We start from the raw sequence: 12,306 nt of genomic DNA, 5'->3' as shown, positions 1-12,306 counted from the left end.
GAGATCTTTAACGTGCGGAGAAATTTCGAACAGACTGGCGTTTTCGCTTTCCGCCTCCATCAGAAAAGCGGTCGCCTCGGCTGGGAATCAAACCGCTCAGTTGCACGACGACTCAACCACATTATACTGCTTTTAATGTTAAATTGTACTTACTGAAATTTACATTCTAATACTCACTGGTAGAATCGAAGTTGCTCTTCATTATTTGAGAGCGCATCTCATGTGCAATCCAGCTTGTACCAATTGGGCTCATGATTTCATTGCTGTCATTAGGATAACCGCAGGTCATTTGTGAGTTAGTCTCTATCAGCCGCCTCTTGTAGTGTTTCCTTAAGTAGGTTCAAGACCTCGATCACTGCTCGGCTGTTTTGTGTGTGCTTCTATTTGTCTCTATCAATGTTTAAGGCTATGATTAGCCTCTCTGAAGGCAGTTTCAGAAGAACCATTTCATGTGTTACCCGGGCTCACTGTGTAAGAGGATGTTAGCTGCTAATCTGTAAGCTGTTAATCTGTTAGCTGCTAATCCATCTTGAATACTACAGTGGAGCAAAAATAAAAATAAAATAAATGATAAAAAAATTGGGGACTGTAGTGTAGGCGCACAGGACGTACGCTGACTTTCAACTGAACTTTTGTCAAAGAAACATGTCATATTGATAAACGCCATACACACACCTACAGTACACTTCCTTTAAGACGAAGTCGGTTAAGCCGAATTTTCGGATTTACGGACATGGTATGACCTTCAGCGTCATGGTGACCAAATGGAAAGGGAAATCGTGAAGGCTACGGAAATAGCAAAGCTAGTCGAAGCATGCGTCAGCATGCCTTCTATAACCTTGCCCACCAAGTGACAGAGCCGTCTAAAGAACAGAACACGTGTATGGTGGCACAGCGGCTGGGAGTTTTTGTATCTTGTGTTTTGTTATGTTTAATATCACTGCTTATCGGGTTTGCTGATTTTGTCGTATGTGGGTGTGTGCGTGCGTGCGTTATGTAATAAACCTGTTTCTCTAATAAAAGTCTAGTTGGAAGTCACCTTTCGTTCTGTGTGCGTATACTTTAGTCCTTTTTTGTGTGCGCTGAGCTCGTGGGCGCGGGTTCGATTCCGGGCCATGGCGGCCGCTTTTCTGGTGGGGGCAAAAAGCAAAAACGCCCGTGTGTTCGACATTTCGGCGCAAGTTAAAGATCCCCAGGTGGTCAAAATTATTTTTTTTTATTGTGGGGTCTAACGCGCCGACGCAACGCAGGCGATGAGGCGCACTGTAGTGGAGGGCTCCGGATTAATTTTTACCACCTGGGGATCTTAAACGTGCGCCGAAATCTCGTACACTGGTCAAAATTAATCCGGAGCTCTCCACTACAGCGCGCCTAATCGCCTGCGCTCAGCCGGCGCGTTAAACCATACAATCAATCAATCAATCAATCAATCAATCAATCAATCAATCAATCAATCAATCAATCAATCAATCAATCAATCAATCAATCAATCAATCAATCAATCAATCAATGTTTTTTTTGTGTGTGTGTTTTCTTTTTTGCTGCGCTGTAGTATTCAAGATCTGATATGGTTTTAATACTCTTTATTTACTCGTATTCAAGACATCTCCACTCGTAGCAACTTTGGACAAGCTGTAGGTAATTTTGGTCGCATATTCAAGTTAAATAACAAAATCGACTTCTTTTATTATAGACAATTTCGCCTAATCATTTGGTGTATGTGCTTAAGAGCCATATATGTCGCCTCAACTTCGCGGGCTCAAAACGCTGCCGTTACCAGAGCCTACTGAATCAAATGTTTTCCCAGAGTTTCGAAAGGTCATAAAATAGCTTCGGCATATTTCAATTGACAGCGTTGACATGATTTGTCACCGTGTAATTTTTCTTGCATCTACGTTGCCTCAGTGGAACGTTGCCGCAAATTTGGTTAATTCAGGCTTTGAAATTCAATTCGTATCAACAAAAAAACTGAAGTAATGAATCGGCAAGGTCAAGCTTTTTTGTTTCCATCCTTCTCGCCAATTAAAATAGAGTTTGCATTTTTCGAGGCCACTTCTCTCTAGAGTTTATAGACATTCGCGTGGTAATTTGGCAACCTTTTTTTCGGTATTCCTTAGTGGAAATTCAGTTATCTATTTGTATCCTGCAGCTTTTCCTACTGTCATCTTATTAAGCACTTTTAGCACATTCCCCATTTTCGCGGTTAGAACATTGGCTATGAAGTTATATTTCTTAGTTTGGTTGTCTTTTACGGGACTGTTAGTGTAAAAACCTGCATAAAGCCTTCGTGCCATTTCTGCTGTATCTTTCTTAACCGTTGTTATGGTGCTGCTAGCAGCAGATCCCAATGCCCAAAACATTGTAGACAACGCCAGAGCCATGCGATACGTCCAAGCGACGTTTTCAAACAGTGACACGTTATTCTGCAATCACGTGGCTGTGTAGACACGAACCTGCACTGAACAGCGTCGGCGGTTCCTATCGAGAGCGTCACCGTGCTGTACATCACTGAGAATCACAAACAATAGTCGCTAAGCAGCCCTACATCGCACAGCCAGCTTCAGGTTTGCCTTCTACAAGAACGACGCCACAATGACGTGCTTCTCGAAAACGAGAGACAATTCAAGCTAGCTTCGACAGCAGCGAGAGATTCTCGGCACAGCCGGCCGACAGTTGGTAACCTTGGTGGAAGACAAAGTACGTCTGAATTGTGGGCACTAACTCAAAAACTGGTCTTGAAACGTGCGTTGACATACGGATACACTAAAGGGAAACCCAATTCACCATAACCGCTGTTTCAAAATTTAGGGCGTCACCGTACTTATCTTTACTTCCAACCAGGCCAACTCGGCACTTGCATTCTAGCTTACTAACCCCGTTTTTGCCAGAACTGATACGTTTATGTATTCGTTTTTCCCTCGGACCGTGTCTGACTGGAACACGCTAAGTGAACCGTATTCTGCACACATTCCTTAGAGTAATGGCATGTCTTGTTGCCCTTGAGTTGTTATTTTTCTTGTACCTGTATATCTACCAAATGCCCGTCCTGCTTGGACCTACTGTGGTCTGCAGTATGTATGAAATAAATAAATAAATAAATAAATAAATAAATAAATAAATAAATAAATAAATAAATAAATAAATAAATAAATAAATAAATAAATAAATAAATAAATAAATAAATAAATAAATAAATAAATAAATAAATAAAATGGCAGCATCTCCACTGCGTGGATTATGGCAAGGGTGTGGAGTACGGGGACTCGAAATCACAACCAAGTTGCGCCCCGAGTGACGTCCGATTTTCGCCCCGACCGTCATTTGATTTGAGCCGTGAATTGCACCCTGATTATTTTCTAAATGAAACTGCGACTCACAGCTCAAATCGAATTTCGCTTGATTTTTGATTGATAGTGATGTGGGCATGGATGGACGAGGACGGACATTGGGAGGTCCTAAGGTACTCCGCACCGTCTTTTTTATCTTTTTATTAAGCCACAGCTTTCTTCACGCCTGCGATGGAAACATTTTTATCACAATCACGTAGCAACAGCCAGAAGAAGCATTTTTGAAAGATGTACTGACACCAAATTTTTCACATTTTTTTTTATTGCTCTTATCAATGCTTAAAGGCCAGCCATCCCTAAACAGCCCTTTAAGCACTTCGAGCACACAATACTTTAACTACATAGGACCGCCTCAAAAATATCAGTTCCGACTGCTTCGAGCCCGGACAGGGTGTATGACAGAATCATGCCGTTACCTCACTGTTTTGGTCAGACATCAACGCAACGCGGAGGCCAAGGGAGCCATTCCTTTGACCGCTGCGCTGCCAAAGCGGAGAGGCTGAGCCGCCTCAAGGCGTCTAACCCTACTCTCCCGGTGCATACTTGACGACCGCTTTTAAGAAAAGCGCCAGTGGTGACTTCAATTGCGATTCTAGGCTAAATTACCAGCTCCTCTCCCGCATGTGAAACGTTGGTTTGGGCTAGAGCGCAGTTTTGGCGAGTGGCGACACCTGCAGCTCTGTCTGTGCGCATCCATTCGTGAACGCTGCCAGCGGCTTGGCCCACCGCGGTGGAGCCCCGTGTGGTCCCCCACTCACCGCTCGCTCTAAACAGGACTCTAACAAGACTCTAAAAGTATACTACTATCGCATGCATTACATCGTATTGAACAGCTCTTTAGGACATTGTGCCGCGAGCGGAAGGCGGCCTGCTTTAGAGCCCCTTCTCCAATTCCAGGTGGCAGGGCTCATCGTGCACGAGTCTTTCAGCCGCATGAGCAATGACATCGCGGTCCTGAGGCTGGATTCCCCGTTCAACCTGACAGCGAGCGGCGGACACATCGGTACGGTGTGCCTGCCCCCTGTGGGTTACTCTCTCAGAGGCTCTGTCACAGTCACAGGATGGGGAACGACTTCTTCGGGTAAGCCTAAAAGCTGCCGCAAGTGTTCTTTTAGATGCGACTGCATCTCATTCACTCGCATTGTCCATGCAGCGTCGTCGGCGTTGTTGTCGTCCGCCCCTCCCCCTACACTATAAAAAAATAATAGTTAGCGGCGCCCGGTTTCGTTCCCACGACCTTGTGGGCGGAACGCGAGGTACATGGTGCTCTTCCCACTGCGCCACAAAACCGAGACATAATCAAATGCTACGAACGCGCCTTATATCCTAGACTCATTCAAACTACGTCAAGATGCTACTGATACAACGCATGATGGGGCAATGATTAACACTTGCAATAAAAGAAAAGAAGCTCCCACTTACAGCAAAAATGATGGAGTAAAGGTCGTTGCGACAGCGAAGCCCCAAGCACCACTTCGAGAGATTTACCAAGAATGGCCAATAAAACATAATAATAATCAAGAAACATAATAACCATACGCGTTCCCGACACGTTTTACGTGATTTCAGAATCAATCCAATGGAAACACCAAGTGAACCCCACGATGCGTCGCATCTACACAAGGTTCCCCTCGCGGGGAGGTGGGCGCAATTTTAAAGAAAGCGTCACTTACCACCCCGGCCACTTTAAATACATACATCAAATTTTCCCAACTACCCCTTCTCGCGTGTGTTAGCGCTAGAAGCAACACTGACCTAATTATGAAATATCACTTCTGCGCGTTTGAGATTGCAGCTGCAGTTTCTATGCTTGGAGGAAGCCCTCGTTCATTTCAGCGCGGAGCCCATCAGACCCCTTCTCCTAACCGCCTTTTAAAGCGCCAATTGGCGCATTCCTCCCCTCGTCTGGTCATACCGGGAAGTGTCCTTCCTCTGAGAGCAGTCGCATCCGCTCTTGGCAGAAATAAAATGACTCAAAAGTGAATTTTCGCAGTGTTACTTGGCAGTGCTTTCGGAGGTTTAGATCCTAAAATACATTATCTGACTATTTAGCGAAACTTAGAGCACTGGAGGGTTTTCCGCTCAATTTAATCCAATTGCCATAGAATTTATTCCAAACGCCATTTAATTTATACCAGGTGCCAGATAATGTAATTTAAACCAATTTAAGAGCTCAGTGGGAGTATAACAAATATGAAGTAGCGAAAGGAATGCGCAAACGAGTAATGGTTCCGGGTCTCACATTTGCGAATGCAGTACTCTGCTTAAAATCAGACGCACTCGCAGGCCTTGAAGTTCACCACAAAACGGAAGGCCGTTTGCCCTTAGGAGTGCATGGAATAACAACTAACGCAACAGTGCAGGGAGATAAGGGCTGGGTGTCGTTTGAAGGTCGAGAAGCGCAGAGTGAAATATGTTTTGAGAGGAGGTTGAGAGCCATGGATCGACGTAGGTGGACAGCTAAGTGTTTTAGGTACCTGTACATGAAAAGCGTGGACACGCAGTGGCTAAGGAAGACTATAGAAGGCTAAAGATGAAATACGGAAAGAGCAGTGGAGAATCCAAGACAGCCAAGGTAACTAAAAAAGAGGCAAGGCAGATAGATACGAATAAATGGAGAAAAAAATGGAAGCTAAAGCGTCGTTAGAGATGTACAGGGTTGAGAAATTGGGCATCAGGAAGTAGTAGTAGTAAAGCTTTGATTTGGGGAAGGGAGGGCTAAAGCCACTTGGTGGGGAAAATGGGATATGAAGGAGGCAATTACACAGGTTGCTTCAGTTCCAGGCACTTTTTCTTCTATTCACTGACTGTTCGGAGGCTTCGCCGGGGTCGTCCTTCGTCAGACCACTCGAGACAGACCACTTTTGGTTGCAAAGTTGCCTAATTCGTGTAATAAAGACTTATCTAATGCGGTATGTGCTTCTTGGTGTATGGTGTTTAGATCAATGTGTCGAATGGTGTCTGAACGATGTGCATCCAAGAAAGGGCATACACATACTAAGTGGTGAAGGTCTGCTTTGGTGTTCGTGTTACAGTAGGGACAATGCGGGGGTGAGGGTGTTGTGGGGCCCTTTGTCCACTTCTGAATGATATGTGGGGTGTAAGCTGCATTGGCGCAAATCTTGTTGATGAATACTTCTTCGGCTCTTGTTAATGAGGGCATGTTAGCAAGATACTCAGATGGTGTCACTTGTTCGTACTGACATTTCTTGCGCTTCTTGAGTCGCTGAATGAGTAGGGCAGGTGAAGTAGCCGAGGTATAAACCATCAGGAAGGAAAATTTCAACAATAATTCCAGGGGCAGTGCTTTCCTTTTTGAGATTAGAGAAGGTTGCTTGCGAACTAATAGCTTTGTGGGGAAGTATTCACAAAATGATGGGGTATGCATGGTCTGCGGAAAACAAACAGAAACTATGCGGCCCATTGTGTTAGAATGCGAAGGTGTCCTTCGGAGTATACATGAGGGCAATATTCGCCTTACAGAAACCCTAGGATTTAAGGGTAGCACAGAGGGAGTTAACTTCAAGGCTGGCCAGGTGACGAAACGAACATTAAAATGCTGGTGGACGAAAAGCAGAGAGGGGAATATTGCCCACGACAATTGCCACCTGTAACAGAAAAAATAAGTATTTTGTGCCTAATAAAGTTTTTGTGCCTGCCCTGAGAGCAGCGCGAGTATTAAACGAAGCCTGAGTATAAAACATAGTTATGTTAGGTTTTTTTTTTCTCAGATAAGACGACACGTCATCGCCCCGCTACAAAAGGGATACCACTAGCAATCATTATCATCATGACGCTTGGATTATTTTGACTGGAGCCTGGAATAAATTGGGTGGCAATAGGATTAAATTGAGCCGGAAAACCTGTTTTTTTTTACGTTGAAGGAATGGCCACCGAAAAAAAAAAAAAAAACCATGCGCAGTTGGCGCCCTCCACCCAAACCGTGATTGTGTCACCACACTGCTTAGCAATGGGGTTTCACACAACGTGAGACTCGAAATGTTTATTTTCGCCCATTTAATATTGAGACAGGCTTTTGCTTATTCACGCACAGAATGTATATGTAAGTGCTCCAGTCATCCACTAAATACAGCCCTGCCGCATCACCAGCGTTTAGTGACAGCCGAAATGACCAAATCGGTGGATAGGGTGGCCCCTACTCCCACGGCGCAAAAATGTCACTATATCGGGTTAGAATATTTCTAACAAAGCGTACAAGCACCTTAATCTCGTAATGCAATCAGGAAATGCCAAAACTGATTGATTGATTGATTGATTGATTGATTGATTGATTGCAGGGTTTAACGCGCCGACGCAATGCAGGCGATGAGGTGCGCCGTAGTGGAGGGCTCCGGATTAATTTTGACCATCTGGGTATTTTTAACGTGCGCCGAAGTCTCGTGCACTCGGGCGTTTTTGCTTTTCGCCTCCATCGCAAAAGCGGCAACCGCGGCCGGGAATCGAAGGGAATCGAGGGTATACGTGACCTTAAACATCCTGGACGCCGTCCAATTCCGCGCGTCATTTCTCGTCCCCACTCTAATCGTTGCAACTTGCGGGCGCCGTAGACGTGGCATAGTAGTTTTCCCTTTTTAGGATTTTAAATGAACTACTGCTTGAGCTACCGGATTAGCGATAAAAAGTGTGGCTATTCCAGCCCGTCTATGCAATGCAAACACAAACACAAGTTTAACAAATTCCCTCAGTGTTGCTTTAGGAGGCGGCCTCCCTTGATTAGTTACTCTGAGAACAAAAGGCGCTCCGAATGATCTCGTTCCGAAACGGGCTGGTAGTGGTAGCGTGCCAGATGTCTCGAGCGACGCTTGTTCGTGCATTAGGCGTGACTCCCAGGAAAAGTGTAAACGTGTTTATGATGAATCAGTTGGTTTACACTGTATGAAAAGCTTTGCATCAGTAACAGCCGAACATTGCTCACCTTCCAGGTGGTCCGTCGTCATCGAAGTTGCTCGCTGTGTCGGTGCCCGTTCAGGGGAACGTTGTGTGCAGATTATCCGGACTGACCAGCTACAATTCCACCACTATGTTCTGCGCGGGAATTCTGGGCAGGGATTCCTGTCAGGTGAGCCATTGATGAAGTTTGTTGCTTTGCTTCTTATTTAGCCTAAGCGAGCCATTAGGATAAAAGACTACTTTGTTCGATTTGAGACAAGTAGCCTTTTATAACTCACTAAAACACATTCCAGACACAAAAGGCGTTTTCTCAACCTACCGAACGCGAGATACGTAAAAAAATACTTCACACCTTGCGCTTCCATGGCGTAATAATACCGTAATACGATGAGCAGTGACGTATTAAAGGACATCATTACAAACACAGTCATCATTGCGTTAATTGCACGACAGAATTAAAGTGATGCAATAAAACGGAAGTGACAGCCTCACTTCGATCACGCAGCCGTGTTTATTGCAGGCGGCTGCGAATCGCGCAAACAAGAATTCGTGACGCCGTAAGGAATTGTCGGACAGTGGCTGGGGAGACTCCCCGCTTCATGTTTTCTTCAATATCTTCATTACATGTATAAAGTTTTCGAAAAAAAAGCGTCATTTTTATCGAGATCAAGAATGATTTTCAATTACCCAACTTGTATTTCGTCCTGAATTATTAATGAAATTCCCCGGGTAACCTGCGATGCCGAAGAAGCTTTGTGAATAGTGTTCTCGAAATTAGTGGCACCCATGATCGATGTGACGGGCAAGGCAAATGGCTCCAGTTGTTGCTTGTCCCAGGAGCGAAGTATTCATTCTGACTGTTCCGGCTCATTGCAAGCCTAGACTGCAGCAATGAAGCCAACAAGATGGCTCGGGAAACCAAAAAAACACGGTTTTCGAAAAGCCAGCTAACGTCAGAGCACCGGGAAATACGACAGCATAAGGACAAAAGTTATCACCCAAGCCTGCGGGAAAACAATAATTGAAGATTTATAGGGGAATTATTGGCACTGCTTTGTAACCTCTTCTCTTAAGGTTTGTGGTCTAGATCTTAGTGCCGTATAACCATGTGTCCTTTCTGCGTTTGGTTGTGATTGGGATCGGCCCCAAGTGCGAGCCTTGCTCTGGAGCGAGAAAGAAGCCTGAACTCGGAGTTTGTCGTACTCGATCCGAAAAGCAGCCACCGCGGCTCGGATCGAGCCTACATATTTCGGCTTAGAAGCACAAAGCCTTAGCCATTGAGCCACCGAGGCGGGTTTGTCACCTAAATCAAGTCGATAGTTGCTTATAACCGTACAGCATGTACAATCCGTTCTATATAAAGTGTGTGACTGCAAGTAAACGCCCAGTTCATGTTGCAATGACAGGAGTGATTAAAATTTATCCGAAACCTACGGGTGTGCCGAAGTCCACGTACAAACACTAACAACTTTGGGCCGTTAGCTGTCACTGTTTTATCACCCTGCGGTTAACTGGTCATCATGTATACGCTTGGGCCATTCAAGGAAACACAGTAGGATGATACTACCCAGTACACAATTCATCGTTGCAAACGGTCGCTCTTGGAGATTATTCCTCTCCAGTAATATATAAGGTTCACAAAATTCGGGCGCACCAATTTATTTATTTATTTTTGTTTAGAAACTGTGTTTGCAGAACATTAAGACCATAATTAACACGGTAGTGTGCAGTAGATGCACCCGTAAACATGCGCTGGTTTCGCAGATGGGCTCTCTGAAAGTCTCGGGAGCTCCACTGAAACGTGGAGTACTTTACGACCCCAAACCCAGCACCTGTGGCGTCCTGCGCTGGGGTCTGATGCAAACGAATTGTGGTCTACGAGAAGTTTGGCATTCATCCCCAGTTGTCGTATACGAAAATCCGAAAGTACCTCTTTCCTAATTCCTCGCAGGGTGATTCGGGAGGCCCCGCTGTTCAGCGCAAGGACGGCGTGTCCACTTTGGTCGGCATTGTGTCGTTCGGCTTGGGATGCGGGGTCGTCCCCGGTTTCTACACCAGGGTCTCGACCTAGGCGCCCTGGATTGCCGAGAAGATTGCCGAGCTGCGTGCCGCATAGGTCGACTTCCATCGTTTGGTGTTCTCTCGTGTGCTGGGAGACATGCAAATAAATTATCTCGCTGCAAGTGTGCCGTCGGCGAGTGCCTACCGGAGTAATCCTCATCTAAGCCGGAATAGAGCTGGTGTGTGCGCATGCAATCTGGTTAACCCTGGGTAGGCTTACTCGGAAAATGATTTCATTGAGATGGTGGAGCCAGACAGATGCCACCTGAACGCAACCTGTCGGTGGAAGCATTCGGCAGACGGTGTGCGTTGCGACGTAGACGTGACACCTTCGTTCATTAAATATGCTGGGCGCTTAAACATCAGTAACTGAGCGATTCACCGTAGCTCGTTAGCATAGCTTCCCATGTCTAACGCTAAGGAGCGTTAAAGCGCGATTTGTAGTCACAAGAAATATTATTTTAATAACACTGCTAACAGCGAACAGGTATCCTGGCATGAAAAGACGAACGTTGTTCCACTCGTGCAGGCTTTTGGAGTCAGCCGTGTTGCATACGTTGCACCTTTTTTAACTTTCAAAACGGATTACAAGCAAAGAAATAAAAATGTCATCAAAAGAGCTGATAAACAAGCCTTCTACATACGCATTAAAGCTCCTAACTTTGAAAATAGAAGCCATGAGTATTCACAACACACTGGAAGAGCGCATAGAGGCAAAACGAACAGCTCAACTAGAGTGGCTAGCAAAAAAATACCACACAAGGCAAATTCCAAACCAGCTAGGCATCGCCACTGAAGCACTACCAGGGCCAAAAGGAGACCCCGCCAGAACAATTGGCGCAACTATACACTTCTCCGCTGCCTAGCAACATGCAAATTTTCCGCAATGAGAACCAACGTATGTAGATGGCCAGAGCCTTACACATACGTTTCAAGCGCTCAAATGACGTGTTCTACGTGGACGCGTCCTAGTACCGTGACGGAGGTGCCATAGCCATAACGGCAGTAAATAGAATGGGCGATTCCGTAACGTCTGGTACAGTCCGCACGGGGATTCCGGAGGTGGACAAGATGCAGGCCTCGCAGTGGCTCTTGTCTCAACTCAGGCAAGGATCATAGTCAGCGATAGCAAATCTGCTATTAGAAGCTTCACGGGAGGTGGGATGTCACCTGAGACCAAAAAAAGTACTTAAAGTTGTTAAAGAAAAATTACACCATCTTCCCGTAGGGGAACCCTGAGTAGTATGCAAAGCAGCCATGGGGTCGATTCAAGTGCCCATTAGTTTTCAGTTCGTCGTTTCTGCTAGGTTGAGGTACGTAGCTACCGTTATATGTACAGCTTGGTTTTCATGATAACTACCATACTTTTCACTTACCGGAACTACGAAATGGGAAATTGTGTTGAGCCCATGGCTGTTTCGCATACTACTCAGAGTTCCCCTACGGGAAGATGGTGTAATTTTATTAGATGCGACGGGGCTATGTCCCTTCCTTCTCGTTGTTGCACCGTCCACACCCCCACTGCACATGCTCGGCTTGCTGAACCCTCGGTGGTGTCTTACCCTTTAATGGCTCCTGGAGCGACAGCGTTACCGGTGTCTTCCTGGGCCGGCCCGAGATGAGCCGAGCATGAACAGTGGGGGTTTGGACAGCGCCACAACAAGGGAGGGACATAGCCCCGACCATGAGATGCTGGAGCGACAGTGTTGCCGGTGTCTTCCTGGGCCGGCACGAGACGAGCACTCTTCCCCTTAAAAGGCTCCTGGAGCGGCAGTGTTGCCGGTGTCTTCCTGGGCCGGCGGATGGATAGACGACGGACGACGGATGACGGAGCCGAGAACAAGAGATGCTTTGCATCTAAAAACTGTGGTTCATTTCTGTGTCACATATATAGGAATCGGTGAAACACGAAAGTGAAATGTGCAGCGAAATCTGCAGCTGAGCATGATTTGCGGGTCGGCGGCTGTCTTGTAGGTGTGTTTGGCAA

At 45.9% G+C, this 12,306-nt stretch overlaps 1 protein-coding gene across 1 annotated transcript in view; it reads left to right on the top strand.

Annotated features, from left to right (window-relative positions):
• Positions 1-10,432, top strand: part of LOC144180710 (trypsin-1-like) — a 35,951-nt gene extending 25,519 nt beyond the window's left edge. The window contains exons 4-6 of the mRNA XM_077708992.1: positions 4,245-4,428; positions 8,291-8,427; positions 10,210-10,432. Of these exons, the coding sequence (XP_077565118.1) occupies positions 4,245-4,428; positions 8,291-8,427; positions 10,210-10,329 (441 nt within the window). The 3' untranslated portion in view covers positions 10,330-10,432. The remainder of the gene's footprint in view (positions 1-4,244; positions 4,429-8,290; positions 8,428-10,209) is intronic.
• The last annotated feature ends 1,874 nt before the right edge of the window (positions 10,433-12,306 follow it).

Source organism: Haemaphysalis longicornis, unplaced genomic scaffold (assembly GCF_048455015.1).
Source record: "Haemaphysalis longicornis isolate Haplotype H1 unplaced genomic scaffold, Haemaphysalis longicornis Haplotype H1 scaffold_4, whole genome shotgun sequence".
Classification (NCBI taxonomy): domain Eukaryota; kingdom Metazoa; phylum Arthropoda; class Arachnida; order Ixodida; family Ixodidae; genus Haemaphysalis; species Haemaphysalis longicornis.
This window is presented reverse-complemented; position numbering and strand designations above follow the sequence as displayed.